Source organism: Schistocerca piceifrons, chromosome 1, assembly GCF_021461385.2.
Source record: "Schistocerca piceifrons isolate TAMUIC-IGC-003096 chromosome 1, iqSchPice1.1, whole genome shotgun sequence".
In the NCBI taxonomy this organism is placed as follows: Eukaryota; Metazoa; Arthropoda; class Insecta; order Orthoptera; family Acrididae; genus Schistocerca; species Schistocerca piceifrons.
In genome coordinates this window covers 1,023,761,962-1,023,789,675 of record NC_060138.1, presented here as the reverse complement: position 1 = coordinate 1,023,789,675, position 27,714 = coordinate 1,023,761,962, and the positions used below count along the sequence as shown (strand labels likewise).

The window sequence follows — 27,714 nt, the reverse complement described above, 5'->3', positions numbered from 1 at the left end:
ACTGCAGAATTTGTACTCTATTACTGCAGGTTCCACTGTGTTGCAGTTTGAGAAGACCACAGCTGCTAGGGAGTGAATCTTCCCGTACCTTGAAATGTCACAGCTCTTTACTCTTCCCCTAGAACAAAAACCTTTATTCCTTCTTTTCAGTTAGTGGATTTGGATCCATAGATGAAGTAAGTTTGGAACACACTTACAGTATGGCATGGCCATATGTTTGTATGTACTAAGATTGCTCTTTAGTTTAAAACTGAATATAGTCTCGTAAAGCCTTAACAGAACTACTTTGTCTACAGGCATAGGGTAAGGTATTATTAAGATTAAGCTGCGCAGCAGGAGAAGCAGATGTGCTTTTGGGAACTAGGGACAGATTCTAGGTAAGCATACTAATGCATGATAAGAACTGTATGGGGAAGTAACAGAGAAAACATTTGATGTTTTATGTTGGTAATATTCTGTAAAGCTGTGTATCTGCCGTAACTGCAAAACTGCTGCTGTGCCAAGCAAAGCATATAATGTACTGTGAATAGCCAGAGAACCAACCAATCATGTAGTGCTTGCTAAAGTAATTCTTTCTCATTGCAGTGGGCAACATTTAGTATAAACAGCATCACCCAAAATTTTTTAGAAATATGTGAACATTCTGTAATGAATAAGAAGTTAGCATTCAAGGTGTCTCTTAGGGGGCAAGTGTCCTCTTTGTCTGCCCCCTCCTCCAATAATGGCAGAAAAACGCAGGCTCATGTTTGGAATGTAGAAATTAAAAAGATGGTAAATCAATTATTATTATTATTATTATTATTATTATTGTTTTCCATTCTCACATATTTACCATTCACATATTTTCAAGACAAGAGATAATCTCCGTCATTTCGGGAATGTAAATAAAGCTTTTGAAAGTATATTTAAAAAAGTAAGAGTTGAAGGTGTTCTATGCTACCAATGTTATTAAATGGACAACAGCATGAATCATGTACAAGGCGAGGAGGAGAGAACAATAAGCAGTGGAGAAACAGTATTGCAGTACCATCATTCTAAAATGAAGATAGAAACAATAAAAAATCACATTTTTACTTTAATATGATCAGAAAAACTGGGACATTATAAGGAAATACAAAGGATGGTTAATTTTCTCATGTGTGGAAATCAAACTGCTTTATTTGGATGCTGGACAATTAGAAATATAATGTACACACAATAACACAGTAATCATCCTGCCCACCTCCAACACTGGCAAACATCACCCTTATTGTAGCAACTATCCTCCATTACTTTCAAATTCATCCATTAGGTGGATAATTTCATAGCAGAACAAACTTTCACAAGAAAAGTAATCACATACATAATTCAAGGAAACAAAGATGTACTAAACAACAATGCATAATGCCCTGTATGGGCACCAGTTCTGTGTATAATTGCCTTCACAAAAATGTGAAATTACTAAATATATAAATGTGTCTGATCATCAGGTGCATAGCAGATGATGTAGATATGAATATAAAAAAACTTACACTTAACTGAATGGACATCGTTTAAGAGTGCAGACAAACATGCTTTTCTACATCTACACTTCATGACCCACTATGAAGTGCAGGGCAGAAACTGTCTCATTGTACCAGTTGTTAGGGGTTTCCCAATTTCATTCACTTGTGGAGTGTGGGAAGAATGATTCTAATGCCTGTGTATGTACTGTAATCTAATTTTGCATTCAGTCTCAATGGGAGTGACGTGTGTGGAGTTACAGAATGTTCCTAGGTTCATTATTTAAAGCTGGTTCTTAAAACTTTGTTTGTAGACTTTCTCTTCATAGTTTCCCTTTATCTTAAGGTCTGCCAGTTCAGTTCTTCCAGCATCTCTGGAACACTCTGTTGGAAGTGATTATTCGTGCTGCCCTTTGCTATATACATTAGATATACCCTGCTAGTCCTCTTTGAAACAGGTCCCACACAATTTAGCAATATCCTGGATGGATTACAGGGGCGATTTTTAAGCATTCTCCGATGGACTGATTGCTTTCCCCAAACTTTTCTAACAATAAATCGAAGTCGGTTACCAGCTTTAACCTCAACTGAGCGTATGTGATTGTCCCTTTCCATTTCCCTACTGAATGTTACATCCTGATTACAGCTGCGACCCGCTGATATATTGTACTCATAGGCCTAGTTTATTTTGAGTTTTGTCAGCAGCACAGCTTTGCATTGCTGAACATTTAAAGTTCAATCTTTGCACACTGTGAAATCTGATCATGTTTCACTTAGTATTCGTGCAGCTTAGTTTAGACCGTACTTCATTGTGGATAACGGTGTGCATCGTCTACAAAAATCAGAGATAAATATTATACGCTAGGCCATAAATATGAAACATGAACATCAAGGTACGCAACTGACTTCCCTGTGGTACACACGAAGTTTCCTACACATCTGTCGATGACTTACAAGAAAAGTATTATCCTGCCTGCGGTGTCAGATGAGATTTTCAGCACTAATTGCCTATTTTAGTAAGATGAACGTTGGACGACAACAGTGCAGCAACTGACAAGAATCCTACCGCCATTGGTATTCTCGAAGTATTTGTTTTTCAGCAGATAGAAAATACTGGACAAAGGCGGCTGGAGACGTAGAGTCAATTTTTAGAAACGAGAGGTAACGTTTCTATTTGCTGTCCTGCTTTTGCACAAAGCAGGATTAGGCACGTTCCCAGTTCAGGCACACCGCTCTTTCACTTCAACGTTTCTATTTTGCTACTGTGCATTCGCATTCTTAAACAGCATCACCCAGTCATAGGTATTGCACACTTATTTCCTTTGAAATTAGCTGCCTTTACTCACGGCCACTTCCGTCTCGAAAGTGTTTTCTAATGTATGTAGGAAATTGCTTTTAAAAAATATAGAAGATAGGCTGAAAAGGAATGTTAGCGTACGAAAAGTAGTCGGATTTCGCATAGTAATATATGTTGATTTGCCCGTAGCTTCTAGCACGTGTGCCGATTTAAAAATATCGATCACAAGCGAGTCCATGAATTTTTTGATCTGCGATTCAACAATAACATTGCGTTTGTTCATTGTTCACTGGTTCATAACAAGAATATGCCCACGATTCCGAGGAAGTGCTGCCACCAGGTGCGGAATTTGAGTGGGGAAGATGAAAACCCAGAACTGGTTACGTTCAGAAATGGGCAGATGTAACAAAAATCTGCACAAGTGGGGAATTTGTGAAAGTACTTTGTGTCCGTGAGGGAACATCCAGACCATGGACCACCTGCTTCAATGTCTGCTAATAAACCAGCCAAGAGAGTGCACGGCCCAAGACCTGATGGCGTGCAGCGAAATAGCAGGGGCATATGTGGACTTGTGGAAGAATGAGATATGAAACAAAGACTGCAAATATTTTATTATACTGTATATAATGTTCCATGTATTTTATTTTATAAATTAGCATTGTAATATTGTAATTTATAGAGGACAAATTATTCTATGTGTAATTTGTGAATTTATTGTTAGTTGTTTGTAGTATGCACAAGACATTATACTCGTATTTGTGCTGTTTTTGGCATTTCTCGGACCAATTGCTTGTGCGAGATATTCGAATTCGTGCAGTGTGGTAAAATTATAGAAAATGTTCGAATCCATCGTTGGGTGCTTTATTTAATGTTTTTCTTTCAATTGTTTTGTGTAGTGTAAAAGCACTAGAGCAACACCTCTTTCTGCTAGCTCGCGTGCGTATATTTTGTAGCTATAGTGTGGCCTTGAAAAGTTTGTCAAACATTAGCGGGAAATAATAGACGATAAAGTTCCAGCGTATATGGCTGCAATTTGCCGGATGGTATGTCGGCAACATGCAATTTTTATTGTCCGTGTAAACGTTACGTTTGTGTTGTGATCAAAGAATCATGGGAACTCAACATCCCCTCTGCATATTTGTTTCATATTAAGCTGTCTGATTTATTACATTTTGTGGCGAACCTTATTATTACATTGAGATTCGGTTTCATTTTTGCAAAATTCAGTTATTTGTATAGTTCAGTTCAAAGAAGTGTGAATTTTATTCAGGATATGCCGCTCGTTCTCTCATACGTATTTATTTTTTTACCATGATGAAAGTTTTATACAACGTTGAACGATTTTTTGCTGTTGACTTTTGTGTGTACCTTATACCTCGAATAAGCTTAGGGGTTTATTTATTCGTGTTGGTTTTTTCAGTGGTGTTAGATAGATCCTTTCAACGTTGTTACAATCTTTGGAACACACAGTATTTCACGGTTACAGAGCAGCGTAAGTTATTTAAGCAAACGACTAATTGTATCAATAAATATTTCTCACATGAAATATATCTAATTTGATCAATGTCGCATATGACGAGTAGTCGTGGTGGATTAATTTTGATTAACAGAATTCGTCAGACGCATCAACAGAACAAAATAACCACAGCTGTTACTTCGGTCACATCGAACATAACCCCAAGTAAAGTTCAGATAAAGTACGTTAAGTCAAAAAAAGTAGAGAGATCGCGTACAGAAAGTACTGTTAAAAATCATATATGCACTACATGTTTGAAATGTTCTTTTCTTCCTACACAGACAACCATTGGGCTGCCATCTCTCCCACTCAAGCATTCTATCACGTGATCACGCCGAGGTTATAAATACACGAACTGCGCGTGGTGTAAACCTCTTTTCCAAAGTAGCTTCTGACGCGGTAAGAGAGTTGGGTAGTAGGTTCAGAATGCCGGAGACTTCATCGCCGTACATAAATGGTTATCAACAGAATGGTCACATGGAGCCGGAAATACTGGAGGATACATTCCTGTTCACTTCGGAATCTGTGGGGGAAGGCCATCCAGGTAAGAGAGAGACTCAATTTGTTATATACTTTATTAGAACCATGTGCTCATCATGGCGGATTTAGTTTGCTTGAATCTTATGCGCTTTTCCGGTAAAGTGAATATTCAATGAAACGTAGGCGACCGCGCTATGAAGTGGTTTGCGATATTATTGAATATAATTGGAACTATATTCTTCCGGTAATATTTAATACTAATTTCAGATAAAATGTGCGACCAGATCAGCGACGCCATTCTGGACGCTCATTTGAGTCAAGATCCTGATGCCAAAGTTGCTTGTGGTAAGTAACAATATGCATGCTGTTCATGCATTTGTATTATTCACAAGGTTTCGTTGGACAACAAACATGCATGCTAAAAATTAGGGGGGGGGGGTGATAGTTGTTTGTTATTGTTGATGCGCGAGGAATAAATTGTATTTGCCGAGTTTTGTTATTTCTTCGATCAGCATATAATATATTCGTGCAGATAGCGAGACAATGTTTCCTACTTATTTTTATGGATATTAGTCAAGCGCGCAGACTACATAAATCTTGTGTCTTAAGTTTCCTTTCTTGTAATTACATGTATTGAGTACAGCTAGTTTAAATAAATATATAGTGATTGCGTACTTTTTAAATCTTTCCCACTTAAGTTGATGGTTATGTAAAATTTGTTAGCTTCACTGTTCATACTTATTGTGTACGATGAATTTTGATACTTAAGTACCACAGTTTTTATTGCTAGTTTATAGCTTAGTGGTTACTAATTTAACTTTATTCTTGCATTGACTAATATCTTCGGTTTAATTGTGATGCATAACTTGAATTTACTTTGTATTTTGTTTCCTCCAGAAACTGTTGCAAAAACTGGCATGATTCTTCTCTGTGGTGAAATAACATCAAAGGCAAACGTTGACTACCAGAAGGTGGTCAGGGAAACAGTGAAGCACATAGGATATGATGACTCTTCTAAAGGTACATTAAATTTTATTGCTCTCCACTCAATGTTTTTCTAGAAATGTTGTTGACCAGACAAAATGCAGATTGCTTAGTAAAAAAAAAAAAAAACTTGTGTGCCTAAATTTCTTAACCTTTTTTTTTAATTGGCAAAGGTAGTTCAGTGTATTAGCAAGGGCAGTTCTATTCAGCAATTGACTTTGTGGATATATGTTTACAACCCTTCAGGAAGTGCACGGTGATCTGCAATAACATGTAAATTCTTACAGCTGACTGGAAGTTTGTGTCCAAAGGCCAGTTATCTTTGTCAGGTATATTATGAAGTGAAGGTTAATTTGTCGACATTATGCATAGAGCATTACTTGTATGGATTTGGTTAGTTTAATAACGTGCCTTTTGCTAAGATAATGCTGATTTCTGTGCTCGCATTCGTAGGCTTTGACCACAGCACACTCAATCTTCTGGTGGCATTGGAACAACAGTCGCCAAATATTGCGGATGGAGTCCACATTGACAGGCAAGAGTTGGATATAGGTGCAGGGGACCAGGTACTAATGATTTATTGTAGGGAGGTTAATGCTTTCTGTAGCATGTAAAAAGTAAGAAGCAGCAGCAGCAGTGTCATCTGCTGTGTGTCTAGCAAGCAAAAATTCCACCATTGCAGATACTTGAAGCATGAATTGGCATTCAGAATTTCTTTCTCAAGAGAACTGTCAAATACGCTGGGCTATCATTCCAAACCAAAATGAACAATTGTTCATTTGTTTTGCTAGTTGGCAGGTAGATGGACGTATATGAAAACCCTTATGGGTTCTGGCCCATGAAGTATTTTCATAAATCTTGTTTTCTACACAAATGACTCTTTTTCCAGAAACACTGTGATTTGTGCCGTATTGACTGTGCTTAATTCCTTGATGGGATGATGGCTTGTAGTATGATTATTTATTTATTTGTAAAGCAGGTAAAGAAGAAAAAATTACAACCAATTTATGGTGAGCAAACACAAATCACTATTCTAATGCAGGTGAGTGCAGCGCTGCTGTGACAACATTCTTGGAAATAGGTGGTAGCAGCTCTGCTGTAAATGACACCACGCTTTCAGATAGATGGTTGCAGCTCTGCTGTAAAATACTCGTTCCAGGAACAGGTGGTCGCAGCTCTGCTGTAAATGACACCGTGTTTTCAGAAACAGGTTGCAGTGTTGCTTTGTGATGGTACCATGTTTCCAGAAAAAGGTGGTTGCAGTTATGCTGTAAACGACACCTTGCTTCCATGAGCAGGTGACTGCAGCTCTGCTGTACTGACACCCTTATGGGTATGGTTTTACTGTTATAATAGTACATTTCAGTATAATTACTTATTGTAAGTAGTGTAAGATTTAATGTAAAAGATTGCTGTTTCTTTCATTATCTTAGCTATGCATTTATAAAATATCTTGAACACCCAGTGAAACATACATTTTAATGTCATGGGAGGCATAGAGACATTAATTGAAAACTGTATTTGACCCACATTTGTTTCTGCCAGCTTAAAAAGTCAAATTGTGCACATTTAATTTGCTCAACCCTTTTCTCCCACAGTTCTGGATTAAGTGCCTTCCTAAGACACTTGGGTGATCATGGGAGGCAGCTGCAATTTCCATGCTAAACATTGCTTTGTTTGCTTTATTATTTACTGTTAGTCTGTCAGGTGTTCTTACTATAATTGCTCTGAATTCACTTTGCCTCCCATGACAGAATATTTGAATATGCTGACTTCCAGCTAAATTTAATTTGACTTATTCTTGAATTAATTCGGCGAGCAATTACAATACTTGATGTCCCATGAGTCTAAGTATATGCATAAACTATAATTTTCTGTCTGTCTGTTTGGTCATTAATGAAATATTTCATAATGAATCAGTATGATTCATTGGGTGGCTGTGACATTTCTTTGTGTTTTTATAAACTAAGGTAACTACTGAAAGTATTTTTAAGATCAGTTATTACATTGCTTGTTTATACTTGAGGAAATTGCTTTTATTGGTTTAATAACCCATTGGCAGATACTTGGCTCCTGGAAGGTTGACGTCTGGCACCAGTATTCTATATTTTACTCTTTGTGTACATTGCAACATACCACCTGCATAGACAATATGCATGATAAATTGAAACCAATCTTTTGACTGATTTCTGCTTTAATTTAAAGTGCATGTGTTCAGATTTTCTGACTGAATGTGGCAAGATTTTTAACATTGTGGCATACTAACAATTTTGGTACTTGCTTATTGTGGTTTACTGAGTTCCTGTTCTTAAATTACACTGGCAGTGCTGTAATAGGTGAAATAGACGTGAAGTTGTCATGAAAATAGATCAGCGTAGTGTTCCACGTAAAGATTTGGCTTCACAATGCCTAAAACAATGTTAGTGACATAAATATCTTTTTATGCATTAATATTTATGAAAGAACTTGGATTAGCTCCTTTTTGTTGTTGAACATGCATTAGGTGCCACTTCTCTCCATTTATTACCAAATCTAGAAGATTCATTAGCTTTTGTTCTTTTTGTTAATTCATCCAGCAATCAATGGTTTAGGACTTGTCATTCAACACAGTGAAAATATAGAGTTCTAAAATGAACCTGCACACAAAATAGGAAGACAGCTGTTATGAGGATAGGACAGGTGGGCGATGGCATCAAAGTAGGTACCATCACAGTATTTGCCGGAAATGGAAAATCTAAATCATGATCCCAGGACATGGCAAACTCCAACCTCTCAAATATGAGGTCAGTGTCTTTCACAACTGCAATGCCTCTTTTGCTTGGACCCTACTGTAAAATGTTATTTTGGTTACACACAGTTTACTCCAGACGACTAACAATATGAAACACTTGTTATTCATTACTGTACACACTGTTTTTCATATCCTTGCGCAGTTTTTCCTTAACAAAGATGAAGGCGACTATACATGCACTGACCGGCAAATTGGACACGTAGACATATTTGACTGACCAAGCAAACTTTCATAGCGAGGATGTTGACCTGACGGCTGAACCACCCCATCCAACAAATAGTGGCCTGTGTAGTGCTGATGTGCCAACTTCCTAGCAAGTTTTCTTTAGTCACGGTTTCTGAAGAAATTTAAAGATTGCAGTTGTTCGTGGGACACATTGTGGAATACAATTGCAAAAAAAAAGTGAAGCACTTTCATTATTTCAATGAATCCATAATGGTTTTGTCACACATGCAAAGTCTATAGAGCTTCTGTTGTAATTTAAAAACCAAAGTAACATTCAGTGGATGTTAATTCTAAAATATACTTGCTTCATTATGACGTGTTAGTCCAGCCTATATTGAACCCCTCTGCTATGAAGAACAAAGCTACAAAAGGTTGTTCTAACAGTTGCTAAATTGTAGATGATGTGCACACTACCATGTGTAGTCTTCAAGTTTGAATAAGTCTCTTAAACTTACAGGTTGTTTTTTAAGATACATAAATTAGTAATGTTTATATGAAGGTCTTTTTATTTAGTTTGCTTTACCATGGTTTATTTCCTCAGTATAAATTGTATGGCAGGTTTCAGGGATATTTTGTTAGCAATTGTGAGGATATAATGGCACTGAATCTAAGGTCCTCCACACTTCTGCCAGTGGCTGGAAATTGTAATGTAGCTAACAGCTTCTCCTTCTTTTTTTTTAAAAAAAAGAATAGTTTGGTGATAAGCAGTTCTAAAGTGCATGTTTCACTTATTCTTAAATAACTATGAAATCTTTGGTTCCCAGCTACTTAAATAACAGAATGTGGATGAATTTCCTTCCTTGCATTGGCCACTTTACTCAGATTTCTGCTGTCTTTTCCTTTAAAACAACCAAGAGAAGCACTAGTTTTTGTTTTTGTGTAAAACCAACTGGGGTCTCATTGAACCTAAACACAGTGAACCAAATGTAAACAAATCAGTCCAGGGCAGCAGTGTAATCAGAGTGCAGTCGTGTGGGACATGTGTATTTTGCCACAGAATTGATTGTTGGTCTGACAGGAAATTCCACACACTAGCCAGTTGTAAATATCCTTGATTTTTCATTTCTTTCTCTGATAAAAAGTTGAAATCTTGTTTATACAGTGACCTAGTGGGTTTTATTATTCTTACTTGGCACTGTTTGATTAAACTTCTTCAAGGTAAATACACAGTTTAGTCTTATTAATGTGACCACCACCTTGTTAGACATTACTTGCAGTAGCCACCCAAGCAGCAAGTGGCAGCACTAGCAGTGGTGTGTTGGGGAGGGGGGTTTTAGGAAGCAGTGCAGTCATTGTTTGTTGGAATTTGGTAATGAAGTGATATGTCCGATGTCCAGAAGGCCATAATGGGTTTCGGACCAAGAGTGGAAGCATTTCTGAAACAGATACATTCGTGAACATTTTGCATGTTGCCTTGATCAAAGTAAACTGTGCATGGCAAAATGGTGCTATCAGAAAGTGCCAAACAACTGGTGTGCCATGGGTCTTAGATGATGGGTGAAAGCTGGCTGCAGATGTGAGTGTAGGACGGAGGTTTGCGACTGTTGATCAACTGACCGCACAGCTGAACCAAGAAGCTATCAAGTGTCTCATCGCCAGTGAGTGTCAACATGTGGCCTTTTCAAATGAATAGTGTTTCATGCTCCATCGGACAGATGGCTGTTTCTGTATGGCATGAAACACTATGCAAAATTTGTCAGAAGGGTCCAGGCCAGGGGTCATTCCTGTAGGCAAAGTGGATCAACAAATGTATGCGTTTATCCTTGGGGACCATGCCCAGCCCTAAATGCAAGTTTGCTTGAAACTTGATATGATGGCATCTGCCAGCAGGATAATGCAATGTCACACAGGTCACAGTGTGGAGTCCCCACAGAATAATGTGGCCAGTCGGTGTGCAGTGGGCAGGGCTCATGTGGGGAGAGCAGTAGTGGTGGGTGTTACGGTCAGGTGCTGTAGGGGAAATGGCTGAGTGCTGGAGAACTGCTGTAGTAAACTGAAGCCTATGCTCACATATTTTGTAAGTGGAGCCTGTACACCATTCGACAAGATTTCTCACTTCTACTTTGACTAGTATCTAAATAGAATTTAGTTGAAAATATTCATTTTTCCCTGACCTGCTAATTATTTGTAACTTCCAGGAAGTGCCATGAATGGTGAATTTTTAGTAACGCCTAAACATTTCGCTTGTCACCATGTTGAAATTTGCTTCTTTTGCCAAACACCGTGGAGTTTTCCATATCATCTCAGTAATGTGTTGTACACGCACAGAGAGAATTTTGAAAGAGCGGTTTATTGCGTTAGGAGCTGTGAGGAAAAGTATGAAAAAGCACATCCTCAGTACAGAATGAAAGTGTAATATCTTCACTTATATTTTTCCAAAACTTGACAGAATTTCTCATTTACTAGCAACAACTGCCCCTTATAAATCACTTTCTTTCATTGAAAATGTGTGTTGTTAGTGAAATAACATAGTAGGTAACGAAGTTTTGCATAATAATTGTGTGGTAAAATATTCTCCTGTTGCAGGCTATCATTTGCCACGATCTTTTCAGTATCTCGAACCGTTCATGAAATATGAGGAATGTTGTGGATATTTCACTCTGAGAAAAACAGCAAATAGTGTGCTACATCAGATCAATTCTCTCGAGATTGGTGACAGACCACTTTCCAAGCATAACAGAAAAATTCAATATGTTTGCTATGTTTCATGTGCAGCAACACATTATGTAACATGCACCTTGCATAATGACCCCTATTTCTTGTTGCAAACTTTTTTCTTATGTCGGTCAGCACCTTACTTCCATGTAAATACAGATCAACTGTGACCTTTAATTAAGTGATGGTGCCAGCATCCTGAACCCGATAAGCTATAAATAAGGCAAATGTGAAATATATTTATCAAATAGTTCCTGTAAAATAGTTTGTGAAAGATTGCAGGACATGTGCATTGCTTATATTATTACTGACTAGCTGGCACACACTGTGTAAGAAAGTTGGCCACTGCGCATCGGCCAAAGTATCCTGTGCAGACTGTGTGTGTGTGTGTGTGTGTGTGTGTGTGTGTGTGTGTGTGTGTGTGTGTGTGTGTGTGCGCGCGCGTGCGTGCGCGTGCGTGCGTATCAGGATGCGTTCACTGTACCCCGCTGGCCACCGTAAAGGCTTTATTTAAACACAGTCAAGAATCTGTAGGTCCACCTAGATTGTTGATGCCATGGATCCTCGACCAAACCACCTAGTGCAGCTGGACGGCACTGAAGTCGACGTGGCTCCATATCCCCATAGGTACCTTCCAGAACCTATCTTCACGCACGTCTTGCAGCAGTCTGCACTGCAAAAGGTGGTTTTTCAGGCTTTAGATATGTAGGTCACTTCAATTGGGAAGTGGTTACATGGTGATGAGTCCATGTATATTGCCTGTAATCAATGGAAAATCTGTAATGGAATGTAACAATATTACAAAATAAACTCACCATATAACAGATGCTGAGCCTGATAGGCACAAGAAGACTCACAATATAAGCTTTCAGCCAATAAGGTCTTCGTTGATACAGCTTGCAAGCCACACTGCAAGTGAAAGCAGCAGTGCATGATGGGAGAATGGCAACTGGGTGGGGTAAGGAGGATGCTGGGGTGGGGAGGGGATGAGTAACAGGGTGGGGGGACAGTGAAATGCTGCTGGGGAGCCACACAAAGATGAGGTGGAGAAACGGTAGGGCAGCTAGGATTAGTCTTGAGGCTAGAAGGGGAGAAGGGTGGAAGTTGGGAGGGGGGGGGGGTTGTGGAAAACGAGAGAAGTAAAGAAGGGGTGAATTGGTGAATCGAGGACTGTATGCTGGAATGGGAACGGGGAAGGGGTGGGATAGATGAGGGGTTTGAGGCCAGGAGGGTTACGGGAATGTAGGATATATTACAGGGAGAGTTCGCACCTGTGCAATTCAGAAAAGCTGGTGTTAGTGGGAAGGATCCATTTGGTAAAGGCTTTGAAGTAGTCATTGAAATGAAGGATGTTGTATTTGGCAGCTTGCTCAACCACAGGGGGTGGTGGTGGTGGTGGTGGTGGTGGTGGTGGTGGTGGTGGTGGTGGTGGTGGTGGTATGTATGTATGTATGTATGGGACTGGTCTTGTATCTAGGTTTGTTACAGGGATATGAGCTGTGAGGTAGGGCTTGGGAGCAGGAGTTGTATAGGGATGGATGGGTATAGTGTGTAGGTTCAGTGAATGGTGGAATAACACTGTGGGAAGGATAGTTGGCAGGACATCTTATTTCAAGGCATGATGAGAGTTAGTTGAAACACTGGGTGGTACTGAGGACCTGAAACACAGCCCTGAATCTTTCCTCTGAAAGCTCTATCACCACAAAAGTTAGACTTTTCCAAAGGCCTCACCTTTTGCCCCACTCACAAACTAAGTTGTGCAGGACTTGAGGACATCTCCTTCTCCCAGTCCCTACAATGAAAACATTTTTGCCACCGATTAATTTTCCAGAATTTCGTAACCTCGAACCTTAGTCATCATCCTTCCACAAATCCCTCAATGTGGAAACTAACCTTACATAACTGTTGTTTTGCACTGCAGCGATTACCTGGCAGGACGACTAGCAGGTGTCAGGTACATCCATCTACAAACCTTGCCACAATCATTCTATTCCAGAAATCCAGCAGTATCTCGGGTGACTCCTCAAATCCTTCAGTCCATTCCAGAACCTCTTCCTGGAGTCCATATTTATGCTCACCCCTACCACTCCCTGCACTCCTGTCTTCTACATGCTTACTTAAGTCCATAAACCCCACCATCCAGGAAGCTGCATTATGGTTGCTGTTTGTGCCCCACTGAGAGAATCTCTGCTCTCATAAACAAGCCCCTTCAGTGTATTACCAGGAACCTACACTTCTATATGAAAGATACCAATCAGTTCCTCCACCAACTCCATAGTTCCTGTCCCTGTACCACATGGTGCCCTGCTTGCCACGATTGATGCCACCTTCCTTTACACATGACATCCCTAATACCCGTAGCCTTACTACTGTTGAACACTGCCTTTCCCTATGCTGGACGGATTCCTAGTCGCCATGACTCTCCCCCCTCTCCCACTATTACTTCTCCTTTGAAGTCAATACCTACAAACAAATCCAGGGTATAGTTCGGAGCACCTGCATGGCACCATCCGGTGCTAATTTATTCATGGGCCATCTAGAGGATGGAGGGTACCGACACCTTATGCTCATTCCTACTGAAGCTCAGCAGCTACCTCATTTGCGTCATCTGGTCCTACTCAACCCAACAAACCATCTTCCTAGATGTTGACCTTAACCTCAAAGATGGCTTCATCAGTACCTCTGTCCGCATCAAACGTACTAACCCCATGCAGTACCTCCACTTCGAAAGCTGCCACCAGTTTCCATACTGAGAAGTTCCTTCCATACAGCTTAGCCACCTGTGGTTGTCGCATCTGCAGTAACGAGTGGTCCTTCTCGAAATATACCAAGTGTGTCACTGAGGTGTTCGCTGACCTTAATTATCCTCTCATCCTTCTACAAAAACAAATCTCCTGTGCCTTATATCTCCAGTCCCCCACAACCTCCTAAAGTCTTAATTTATGCCCACAGAGGAGAATTCCCCTTGTGTGCCAGGGTTTGGACTGCCTCTCAATGTGCCCTGAAGTGAGAAATGTCTCCCAGTGGTGGTCTGTTGTCCACCGAACCTACACAGTATACTTGTCCATCCCTACACAATCCTTGCTCATGATCCCGTACCTCATGGCTCATACCTCTGTAACAGACCTAGGTGCAAGACCTGTCGCATACATCCTCCCACCACCACTTAATCTAGTACAGATACAAACATCACTTATCCCATCAAAGGAAGGGCTACCTGTGAAACCAGTCATGTAATTTACAAGCTAAGCTGCAACCACTGTGCTGCATTCTATGTTGGCATGACAGACAACAAACTACCTGTTTACATGAATGCCCACTGACAAACGGTGTCCAAGAAACAAGTGGACCACTCTGTTGCTGAGCACACTGCCCAACATTACGTCTTTCATTTTATTGACTGCTTCGTATGGATTCTTCCCACCAACACCAGCTTTTCTGAACCCTTCCTGCAATATATCCTACATTCCCAAATGCTGGAATTTGTAAACAGAATTGTCTTGGCTAATTTACTGTAGTAAAAAACACATGTTTAATAGCTGCTAGATCAACTGTTACTGTGAGAGGCTTTTTTTCCATCACTTTTGTTAAAGCTGAAACTGTCCTTGGTCTTCCTAAATGTAGCTATGTTGTAGAAATAGCACTGTCTAAACAGAGGTGCATTTATAGGCTTTTTATTTTTAGAATAAATTAAGATTACAGAGCTTGGTACAAAACCATGTGTCACACTAATATTTATGCAAAATTTTTCCTTGCACTGTTCCTGGCAAATCCATAAGATTACTACCCCTTTGAAAATTGTCCTGTACGGCCTCCTACAGATGTTCTACAAAGTAACTTCAAACATTGTCAGGCTCTGTCCTTAAGCCAGAAAACCAATGTTAGGTTTGAATTTGGAAGTGATGTCTTTTCCCCAGGCAGGTGTATGTTATAAATTGAAGCAAGGAAAAATCAACATTAATGTATTTTATTCATTAATGCACTGGTTGGTTCAAAAAAATTTGTATATTTTTCCAGTGCCTGATCTTGTCCTGCTTTAGAGGCTTTGTTCTAAAGAAATGTTACGTGCAATTTTTTCTTACTGAGTTGCCTAACAGTATGTGAATTCTCTGTAGATAATGGCAGATGCTGAAAGTTGCCTGGGTAGGTGATGGGGAAAAAATATTCTTGCTCTAAATGGTTGAAATTATCGGTATTTGAGTTAGTAGGGGCTTATATGTTACTTGTTATACCAAAATATGGAAACAGTATTTTTTAGTCTTACATTCTCGTAAAGAAATCTTTGAAATGACCAATAAGCTGAAGGGAGCTGGCAATGCATAACTTGGGCAAATGTTAAGTTGCCTAGAAAACATCTGAACAGAATAAGGGACATGAACTAGCTAACAGGCATGAAGCTTCTGTGTAAGTTTGTGTAGTTCTCCTTTTTTAAATTTTTTGTTCATGCACACCCTTTAGCTTTTCTCCATTAAGAACAATTTTGATAGAATTGAGGATGAGGACCTATGCTGCAGTGAGCAAGAAGTTGCGTCATGTCACATCGTGTTGTTACTGCTTATGTGCATGTTTGACTTATGAAATTCCAGAATGAAAATTTCGCTGCAGTGGTGTGATGAGTTTGTTTAAATAGGGTTCTCTTTTCTTAGGATTCAGACACTTTCTACTTTAGTGCTAAACAGGCTACAAAAAATCTTGAGGTGAGTCCCAAGAAAAAGCAGTTGTATTTAAGAAATCTCAACCTCTGCTTAACTTAAACGTGTCTTGACCCTTGACCGAAAAAACCATCATTCTGCTGCAGAGTGAAAATTCCATTCTCGAAACATCCCTTGGGTGAGACGTGTCTGCAATGTCTGTTCTTCTTGGGATGCTAGCTCCGCAAGTGTTGCAGGTGAGCTGTGGAGTTCAGTATGTTCATGAGATAGTGATGGAAGTAAAGCTGTGAGGACAAGTCACGAGAATTGTGGTTGGTTAAGTGTAGAGCATTTGCCTGTGAAAGGCAAAGGTCCTGAGTTCAGGTCTGCCTGGCTCATGTTTTAATCTGTCAGGAAGTTCATGAGTGCACACTCAACTGCAGTGAAAATTTAATTCTCAGGTATCAGAACAATCAAAAGCACATGCATAAGCAATAATAAACACATATTGACGTGATACAACTTCAATTGCATAAAAATTGATATTAAAAATCCTTTAAAAAGAAAAACTAAGGCATGTGTGTGAAGAAACACAAAATTTAAAAAAAGCCCAATTGTACACACTGATAAAGTTCCACACAGTGTATAGCACCCTTTTGTGTTCTAAAAAGTTCATGGAACATTAGCTTTAATATGTCCTTAAGTACTGTCTAAAAATATTTTTGTTACACCAGTAACTTTTGTGTGGTACTGTTTCTTGTAGCATATTTATACCAGGAAATCATATTGTTTTGCTGCCATACTCGTTTAAAATTCCAGCATTAAAGGTTGTAGACTTAAGTCAGTCATTTTCAGTGAGCAATAAGGAATGTCGTGAAACCTACAGTACACACACAAATGTCCCACAAAATAGTTTGTGCTTAACTGCTTCTCAACTGTGTAATAATTTTTCTTTTTGCTGATAATCGTTTGTGCAGATACTGTACTTTAATTTTACTGCCTATGCTTTGAAGAGGAAAAGACCACTTGTAACCCATACTGTTCTGAGACATTCCAGCTTTCTTGCTGAACTGTGAATTAAGATTTTTTGTTGCTGGAGCTCAAGTGTGCTCTGCTTTAACCATTACAAAATGCTTGTAATGCTTGTTGCATTGGGTTGCCAAGTTTTAAAGTATAGCCAGATGTTGAGATTTTGATAAATTTTTGTGCTTGATTAGGTATTTGTTTTTTGCAGTGCTTCCAGATTCAGAGTAATTTAACAGGGTTGCATTGAGCTATGGTATGTTTGTGTTGTGTTAAGTTGCAAGTTGTCCTTGTCTGGTTTGTAGGGTTTGATTACAAGATCTGCAGCGTGCTGTTGTCTCTGGATCAGCAATCTCCAAACATTGCTGCCGGTGTGCACCTGAACCGTAATGATGATGATGTTGGTGCTGGTGATCAGGTGATTTAATTGAATTTGACTAGTATTAGAATAGTACAAAGCAATAGTGTATTTTCTTTCTTACTTTCATGTGAATGTCACAAAAATTAAGTTTTATACTTTTTTGTTGTGATATGAAAGGGCATTAACTGAATGTGCTTCTTTAATATCTGCATGGCAGTTAACAGGGTCCATTCAAAATCATTTTGCAAAATTTATGCATATGCTTCAGAAGGGTATCCTTATAACCCTTCCACTGCTGTGGACTAGTACACACGTCCTGATATGCCGTTCCACAGGTGCCGTGGAAGTGTACATGTGCACTGCTTGGGTATTCCTAGTTTACTATGGCTGTCTGTGTGCGTCCTGAGCCACCAACCTCTCGCTGCTGTGGACGAGCTACTTTCACACACACGTCATTCCGTGTTATAATTTGTGAAAGATCTTGTTTGGATATCTTCAGTTCACAAGATAAGACATTTATGACAACATGATTCTTTGTGTGCAAGGATCTGAATGGCTGCTCCATACACATTGCAACTTAGGATTTAAAACCCAATAATTTGAGAATGAAATAAGAGAACATTCTGCTCCCAATTTGAAACAAAATATTGATATTTTATGTACATTTCTTTCACTGCAGTGTGAAAACTAAAATCTGCCATGTGCAAAGTTCACAAAATGTTTTTTTACATTTCCAAAATAAAAATTTTGTTCCATGTCTCTATTTGATGCGACACAGTATGTATGACAGATAATGGAAAGAAATTGGGTTCCTTGAGTGAAGGTATCAGACTGTAAGACGTGCAAAAAGTTTTCGGAAAACCTTATAACAAGTATTTTGTATTGGTTGGAAGTCTCTTGGCACAGGTGCCAGTATTTGGTGAACCGTACAGCCATATCAAAAGCTGTCCTCAGCGCGGGATGCAGAGTGTGCGTCTGTAGCAGCAAAATGGTTAACAGGAGAAATTCAGATAATTAAAATAATTGATTGAAGAGCAGCATAGCGTGACAGATGTGTAGGGTACACTAGTGGATGGGAAGATATAAAATGTGTTTAGTTATAAATATATTCTACTGTGCAATGCCTTTAATTTCCCTGCCACATACCAGTGGTAGGATATTGTTTTAGATTTTCATGATCAGTTGAACTGCAGCATTAGCACCTCGTTGGTTATGAGACAAGTTTAATTGGTGTTTAACAATGAAAGCTTGCAAGTATGAAAAAGTGTGTGGGAGGGCTATTTGTTTCAGTTTCATTACAATTGATAATTATCTAAATGTGAAAATAACTACATATTGACATAATCTTCCACACTTCAAATTATTGTTGCAAGTCAGTTTGAATGTTGGGGATGTAATGGGAGACAGGGCAGACTGCCTCATTTACCATTGCAGATCTTCTGTGCAAAAAGGAATAGTACCAACTTAAAATGTGTCCAGTGTTCTTATGGAACAGACTAATTTGCATCAAAAATTGGTGTTAATGCAGCAAATTAACATAGCTTCTACGGAAACATGAACAACTGTAGAGCTGTAAACTGACAATTTTCTTAGTACAAGCTGTATCTTATCAAATAGTGACTATTATTGGTAGTACAAAGTTCAGAATGTAGACAACATAAGCTCTTGTGAGCTGGGAACCTTGAAGTATAGCACTTGGAAGTAGTCTTCTAGATTACTTTCTGCCAAACATGATACCTACAAATTTAGGGTATTTCTGTAAACACATATTTGCTTAATTTAGTGTTACATTGGTTCACTTTATCCTTATTGTACTATATTGTTTGTTCTTGCATCATGCTTTACACAACAAATAAATGTTCTTAAGCTCAATTTTTTTAACTGAGTGACTTAATTTTCTTCGGTGTAATGTATTTTCAACTGGTTGGACTAACTGTGCATTTTCTTTCAGGGTCTTATGTTTGGTTATGCAACTGATGAAACAGAAGAATGCATGCCATTGACAGTAGTGTTGGCTCACAGTCTTAATCAAAAAATTGCTGAGCTTAGGAGAAATGGAGAGTTTTGGTGGGCAAGGCCAGACTCTAAAACCCAAGTTAGTTAATAATTTATTGGTTACCAGAAATATGAATATTTATAGTACATATTCTTTCATGTCTGCTTTAATGTTTAATCTCTCTTATTTAGGTAACATGTGAATACTATATGTCCCATGGAGCTTGCATACCTCAGAGAGTTCACACAGTCGTTGTTTCTGTACAACATTCTGAGAAAATTTCATTAGAGGAACTCCGTACTGAAGTTATGGAGAAAGTTATAAAAGTTGTTATTCCTACAAGATACTTGGATGAAAGGACGACATTCCATATTAATCCATGTGGCTTGTTTGTTGTTGGAGGTCCACAGGTAATGACTGCTAATATTTCAGTAGTTCCACGATACGTTTATCGTAAATAATTTAGATCAACATTATCCTTGTAATGTAAAAATCAGCATTTTATTGAGGGGGAATTTACATTGCAGAGTGATGCCGGATTGACAGGTAGAAAGATTATTGTGGACACGTATGGTGGATGGGGAGCACATGGAGGTGGTGCATTTTCTGGGAAGGACTTCACAAAGGTTGACAGATCTGCTGCGTACGCTGCTCGATGGGTAGCGAAGTCTTTGGTGAAATCTGGTTTATGCAGGAGGTGCCTTGTTCAGGTGAGTTCGTCCCCCCACCCACACTAGTGTAACAATTTAAATGCTGTTCTGTTTTATTCTGTAAGTGGGGTGGAGGGTGGTGACAATAATTGTTCTTTATATAGTTTATTTTGCCACTAAATTTTCTTCGTTATTGCTGCTGAAAGACTAAAACTCATCCTGCCCCAATGATGTTCATTGTATTTGCTACTCTTGACGGTTGAATGACGACAAAGTAATCTGAGGATTTAGCCAAGTCAGTAGGTACTCAACAGGTTTGGAGTACCCTTTGGTAATTAATTGTTTTGTTTCAGGTATCATATGCTATTGGTGTAGCAGAGCCCCTTTCTATAACTGTATTTGATTATGGCACTTCACAGAAAACCCAGAGGGAACTTTTGGAGATTGTAAAGAAAAACTTTGACTTGCGTCCAGGAAGAATTGTGAAGTAAGTCTCTCTCTCTCTCTCTCTCTCTCTCTCTCTCTCTCTCTCTCTCTCTCTCTCTCTCTCTCTCTCTCTCTCTGTCTCTCACTCTCCCTGTCTGTCTGTTGTGTGTGTCTGTCTGAATAATCTTGACTTCTGGTGTTTGAAACAGTTAGGGCATTTGTGTCTTAGGTGGTTTCCTCTCCTTACCAGTGTAACAAATACAGCACAAAGTTAAGGTTTGAGGGTGGTATTGCTGTGATGCAAACGTAATGGTGGTGTTGATCATGATGTGTGGTATGGGTGGGGGAGGGGGGGATTTCTGGGAAAGTAAGTTAAGTGGTTTGACAGTTCCTACACACTATCTAAAACAATTTGTTAATTTTCTGTTGCAGGGAACTGAATCTCCGCAATCCTATTTATCAGCAAACAAGCACATACGGTCACTTTGGCAGAGATATTTTCCCATGGGAACAGCCAAAAAGATTGGTTGTTTGATAAATGAAGAATTTTAAATTTAGATAAAAATTGTCATGAATTCCAGTTATTGTTTTACGTCTTACTGTATGATTTGTCAGTGTAATGTTGTGCAGTATACAGTAATTCACTATTTGGTGTAAAATGTAAGCAATTTACTGGCCAGTTTTCAGCAGGAAGCTGATGAAGTCTCATTTTTAGGTGTTCTGAACCTTTGCTTGTTTTGGCCTTTCTATACATTTGTACACCTGTGTTTTTGTTAGTATGTCAGTGTAAGTTCTGTACAGCTCTGCTATGTTTTTCAAAGTGTGAGAATTATTTTGCTTGTACATGGTTACAAATGTGTAGAATTGCCTAAGTGGTAAGCAGGCTTTTAAACAGATTTTGTGAAGTTTGTGGGGGGTGACAAAGCACATCTCTTGGCAGATCACAGTTGAAGGTATTCCTTCACTGCAAAAGTGTGTGGCAAAGAAAGCACCTTTCCCACTAGAGCTCCTTCTCTTGTTGGAAACTCCACACATTTTGTGTTGTGTTTTTGAAAAAGAATCTAATGGAAAAGAGCATTTCCGAAAACACTCCGATCTGTCAAGATGTGTGGAGAGTAACAAGCAGCCATGACTTTACTTTTGCATTTATGGTAGCAGCACTGATGTTCTTTAGAGAAGGTAGTGATGTCAGTGTTCATGTAGGAAGTTACGTCTTTGTTATCTGCCCAGGTTGAAAATAATTTGCATGATTAAATGAAATACAAGTGGAAAAGTGACATAATCTCAAATGCTGTATTCTGCATTGAGAGAACAGTTATGTGTGTTTTTAATTTATAATATTCCTGTGAATTGAATTGTGATTTTGTCCTGTAAGTTAGTGTTTGAAGTAAGTGTGTCATGTAAGCTCTTTAGGAATGAATGCAGCTTTAATTCATATCTGATATTCACTGTTCAAATAAACTTTTTTCTTACATTTGAGTTTTTAATTTCATTGGACCTTGCCCTCAGGAGTGTGTTTATGCTGTTCTGTTCTATTTATTTTCCTCCTGGGAAGCTGAAATAAAATGTGCAAAAAGTGTAACCGCTCTTATTGGAGGGAGGGAGGGGGGGGGGGGGATACTTGCACCTACAAGTAGGTCTACCAGTAAAACACAAAACTTCATTGTAAGGGAATTTTATGGAATCAAATCGGCATATGATTGGAAATTGTGTGATACTTTTAACTCCATTGTACAGAATATCCAGATGATAAAAGCTACAGTACGTAACAAATTAGAGTATGTAATGTTTAAGGCATGTTTTCTATATTTAATTGGGTCTTTGTTGGTTTGTTGGGGGGAGGGGTCTTCTTGTGAAGTCAGTGACTTCTTGAAATGATGATGGATGCCTCAAAAGTCCATAGTTCAATGCCTTCAGCAATCTCAAGGTGAGATGCTCTCTGTAGATGTTGACTGTAAATTGCCTTCTTCCACTGATGGAAATAATGAATGCTTCCTGATGCTTAGCATTGGGCATGTTTTTGTAGTCTTACGAAATACAAAATTGCGGCTGCTCAGTTGCAAAAAGTAGTGATACAAAATAGGTTGCTTGCATGAAGGGAACCTCCTCAAGTATTGGTGTGGATGGCATTTGGTGCTATCATTTGCACTTTCCACTAATCTTGGAATTTATCAAAGCAAATTGTTGTATAAAGAAATATAATTAAATAACATGAAGATTTTTCAAAATTTTGTTGAACATTACTCAGTTGCTGCAATGAAAATGGAGAACAACTTAGGAAAGTGCAGCTTATTCTGGTCCCAGAAATGGACCAGTTGTTCAGTAATTCTTTGTAGTGGACAGAAAGAAGATTCCTGTATTAAAAATGAATTCTGTGGTTTCAAAAAGTTTGTAGCCATATAAACAGTAATTCTTGCAACAAGATTATGCAGCTAGTTGTGGCTACTGTCCTGAAACTGCACAATATTGAACATGTGAACAGAGAGAAATCTAGTGTGGTTAAATGAAGTTTTGTTTTGGACAGGCTGCAATGCATTTTGAAATTGCTTGTGGTGATATTTGCTCTGGATGCACTATTATCCTTTCCAGAGAAACACTCATGAACAGACAGTAGTTACCATTTTTTACTGCACACTTGTTTCACACTAAAAGACGCCAATCACTTTCTGGAATATTTCATCCATTGCCACTTGCAGCCTTTCATGTAACTATCAGTACAACCTTGTTCTACAGATACCCTTAGAACTTGGGGTCCAGCAGTAAAGCACGGGCCTGATCTCACTATGCCACTGTCTCAAATTTTGGTTCAACGATGGATTTTTTCAGTCTGCCTTTAGGCCAGCCTTTCTGTCAGTGGTGTGAAATTGGCCAGGAATGATATGTGGTTCAGTTCCCCATGTTAACATTGGTTGCCATGAGGCCAGTGGTAATGCAGCAGAGCTGCTGGCAGTCAATCTGTTAAACTGTAGGGTACCTTTCCCATGTGTGATTACTAGGGTGGTTTAGGGACCCAAAAGTTGCAGAAGTAACATTCAGCTTGTACTGGGCTGTGGAGCCACAGGAAATTGTTGGTCCTGTCCTATGTCTTCATTTCTGTGGATCATATCGAAGAAACATTCCTCAGAACATAGGCAAATGGCTCATGGCAAAGAACTCTGCTTCCTGCAATAGCTTGACAGTTTCTGAACTCGGTAACCTGGTCCGTATCCAAAGTTGCCATCCTTGATATCTGCTTCCAACCACTCTAAGTCTGTTGCACCACAGAACCCCTCACCACCTACATGAACCACCACTCCCCCACTACCCCTCTCTAAACTTCTTAACTTGGCTCTGACTTCTAAGTAACTTCATATAATAATTAATTCGATATGCACATTTCTAACAGACCAAGAACAAGAGTAAGTTTATTGTTAAATTTTTCAAGTTTAATCCTTTCTGGTGTCAGGATCAAAACGAAGTTTTATTTTGTTTTGTATATAAAGTCTGTTTGGCTTAACACCCCTGTTCTCTGAAGAATTTTCTTTGACTCTGCATTGAAGTTTCAAACATCTTAATCTAAGATGGTTAGTATAATGTTTATTCTTTGTGATAAACTGCACTATGTGCATAGTAAATGTAGTATGCCTCGGAAATTTGTTTTCAGAAACATATTCTTCTATGCACACAACTTCTCTGAATGTTCAAAATCACAACAGTAACTGTAGACATTACTTTTAGCTATTACATAATGTAATATGTATTTGCTGTGAATGAAGTGATTTACAGTGCCGGACTTGGGGTTAATACCACCTTTCTCCAATAGCTGTTTCTGTAAAAGACCAAAGTTGGGAAAGTGACGAGAAGTAGCAGAATGTTGTTAGGCACGCAGAGGATGTAACAGAAGAAAAAAAAAAAACAAAGACGTAAATATGACAGCTCTGTGAAATCTGTCAGAAGGCAAAAGGCTTAGAAGTCATGAGGCAGTTCAGTTGCAAGTTGGGAAGTTATCACACTGCTGTCATAGAACTCAACCGAGAAAGAGTGAGACTTGCATTGGTGTTCATTTCAGAACACACTTCGTCATAGATGGGATCTGATGGGGGAGCCATTGCTGGTCAACTCTGGTTTGACTTTAGAGACTCCTGCAGCGTGAATGTATTACAGCTGGACACGTGATTTATACATGATAAAATTTCGTGTGGAAGTTTTTTTATATATATATAATTTAAGCCTGTTACACATCATTGGCTTTAAAATAAGATGTAAGTGAAGAAAACATTCAGTGTTTGTCTGGTTGGAGCAAAAGCTGTGAGAATTTTGTAGTAAATTTGCCCACAGAAACAGTACTGCAAGTGATATTGATAGTATTGCTATTTGTAGGCTTCACATTGCAATAGCAAATTTTAGGCAGTAATTTAATCAGTGTAAGTAAACGATATGTCTTTAGGTGGCAAGTAATTCTGATTAATTACTGGTTGACTAATGTTGGAGAACTGACACCGTGTGGCCACTGTGAGCCACAGCTTAGCATTTGTGTGTGACACAATGGCCTGATGTGGCAGGGAGACATCTATAGCTATGCATCCTTGCAGGCAGTCAATGTGTTAAACAGTAACAGGTTGCTAATGAAGTGCATTAGTCAAAGTGCCTTACATACATAATTTAACAGCTAACAGACTCTTACCGGAAGACTTCTGCCATTTTTAAGCTCTTCTTCCAAAAGCTAACGTTTTGCAACTGCTGGGTATGATGGATTATACACTTAAGTGACAAAAGCATTTGTCATTCATAAAAATTCAATTGTTTGGGAACATGAAATCCATGAATGGCTGCAAATGGTGTCCAAGTCAGCGATCAGTTCACCTGGACCAGAAGACCCAGTCCATCCCATGTTAACACGGCCCATACCATTATGAAGCCACCACCAGCCAGCACAGTACCTTGTTGTCAACTTCAGATCCAGGGCTTCATGAGGTCTGCACCACACTTGAATCCTACTATCAGTTCATACCAACCGAAATTGAGACTCATCTGATCAGGCCGTGGTTTTCCAGTCATCTAGGTTCCAACCGTTAGTCATGAGCCCAGCAGTGTCGTGCTGTTAGCAAAGGCACTCGTGTTGGTCATGTGCTGCCATAGCCGATTAACACCAGATTTCGTCACAATGTTGTAACAGATATGTTCGTTGTACGTCCCACATTGATTTCTGTGGTTATTTCATGCACTGTTGCATGTCTGTAAGCACTGACAACTCTATACAAACACTCTTGGATGTTAAATGATGACCATTGGCCACTGCATTGTCTGTGGTGAGATATAATGCCTGAACTTTGCATCCTTGTCGCTCTCTTGACACTGTGGATCTTGGAATATGGACTTTCCTAATGATTTCTGAAATGTAGGGTCCCATGTGTCTAGCTCCAAGTACCACTCCGTTTTTTAAGTCTTAATTCACATAGTGCAGCGGTAATCATGTTGGAAACCTTTTCTTAAGAAGTTCCTAAGTTCGAATGACAACTCTGTCAGTGCACTGCTCTTTTATACCTTGTGTACACGGTACTACCGCCACCTCTATATGTGCGTATCACTGTCTTGTGACTTTCGTCACCTGAGTGTATTTGGGGTGGTTGACAGCATCATATTGCTAAGCCTTAGCATCTGCTAAGATTGAATAGCCTAAAATATTGGTATCTTTAGAATCACCGAAGAAACAAGTCACAGATGTACATTTAAGACTTCACCCAACAGGTGAAATCTGCATATTTACAGTGCTAGTGTAATGGCACTCTAGCACTAGTCTGTAAAGTACCACATCAAACGCATACACAAATTTGTAGCAAAACATTTGATCAGTATTGTAGAGTGGCAAGAAATGAGGTTGTAGTCTCATTTTTGTGTGAAGTTCTGATTATCATAGCTCTGATCTGTTGAAGTGAGATTTCAGAATTCCACAGTTTTACACTATCATGTAGCTTTGCTATTGGTCTGAGTAGCATGTTATGTGCTGTTTTAATACCTTGTCCTATAGGTAAGCTGCAGTATTGGATAACAGTAAGGGCACCTTTATTGCTCAGATTGTCCATCTGTAGTCTGTAGTGGTAGTAAATGTGTCGATATTAGCATTGCATGAGGTGTTGCTGTTTAACTTGATAAGTATTTCTTCTCCTTTGTAGCATCGTACTTACAGCTTTTCTCCATCATGATGAGAGTGAGTGTGATCTATAAGAAACTTGCTTTATTGATCAGTTTGATATAAAGTTCCCCTTTCCATTCGTTTCATTAAGTTTCTTACTTACATTGCTTGACAATATTGTATTAATGAAGAAAATTGAAAGTCCAGGATGGAATAACTACCTGCCTACTGGAAATTTATGCCCCAAACTATAGTACAAGCCATTATTGTATTGAAATGGCAAAATAAGTAACATTTCTCTCCTTGTCCCCTTGTATACTGTTTTCTTGATTTCCGGTGTCCACATGTTGCTTGGCAGTAAAATTAAATCCACAGTAAAAAATTCAGTAATTTGTTCTTTGTTCAAAGACTAGATGGCTTTAAAGATAAAACTGATGAGCAGTTATTAGTTTCATACAGAAATGTGTAAATTAGATCAAAACATACATATCCAAAGGAAGCTCTGATCGTTTTGGTATATTGTGCCCCTGCCTCATGTAAAACTGCCCAATGGATGGCTAATAAAATGTTTGAAAGTACTGCTGCTTCCATAATACAGGGTTGTTACAATTGAAGTTCGCTACTTTAGAGGGCCCCCATGAAAAACAAGCAAGTGATTGTATGACAGTGAAACTTCGTGAAAACATGCTCATGTGGCAGAATAGTAAAAAATTAGCCATTGAAAGGAACACATTTTAATTCACACATGAGATGGTAACATTTGTTAATCAAGTTCTGGGTTACAAACTCAATGTGAAGACCATCTGTATCTGTGACACGTGGAACTACACTGGAGACTGCTCTACTACTGCCCAAAACAATGGTGGAACAAGGAATGGTCAGCTGTTGTGACATTGCTCATGCACTGCTTGAAGATTGCACATAGCGTGTAGCATTCTGAGCCACGGCAACAGTAACTTCTTCAACAATTTGTGGTGCAATTGGTTGTCGGTCTCTCCTAGGAGCAATTCCCATGTCGCCATTTAATTAAACGCACAAATCATGTTCAAGTGCAGAAAGAGAGGACCCATCCGTATTACTCTAATG

At 38.9% G+C, this 27,714-nt stretch overlaps 1 protein-coding gene across 3 annotated transcripts in view; it reads left to right on the top strand.

Moving 5' to 3' along the window:
* Positions 1-21,990, top strand: part of LOC124719525 (S-adenosylmethionine synthase) — a 30,833-nt gene extending 8,843 nt beyond the window's left edge. The window contains exons 1-10 of one of the 3 annotated variants that reach the window (XM_047244827.1): positions 4,457-4,475; positions 4,576-4,838; positions 5,042-5,119; positions 5,672-5,794; positions 17,389-17,501; positions 19,396-19,539; positions 19,632-19,850; positions 19,968-20,150; positions 20,444-20,577; positions 20,949-21,990. In XM_047244827.1, the coding sequence (XP_047100783.1) occupies positions 4,721-4,838; positions 5,042-5,119; positions 5,672-5,794; positions 17,389-17,501; positions 19,396-19,539; positions 19,632-19,850; positions 19,968-20,150; positions 20,444-20,577; positions 20,949-21,051 (1,215 nt within the window). In that variant the 5' untranslated portion in view covers positions 4,457-4,475; positions 4,576-4,720 and the 3' untranslated portion in view covers positions 21,052-21,990. Of the gene's footprint in view, positions 1-4,456; positions 4,476-4,575; positions 4,839-5,041; positions 5,120-5,671; positions 5,795-6,211; positions 6,325-17,388; positions 17,502-19,395; positions 19,540-19,631; positions 19,851-19,967; positions 20,151-20,443; positions 20,578-20,948 lie in introns of those variants that run through there. The other 2 variants (XM_047244873.1, XM_047244936.1) reach the window with 2 other exon arrangements.
* The last annotated feature ends 5,724 nt before the right edge of the window (positions 21,991-27,714 follow it).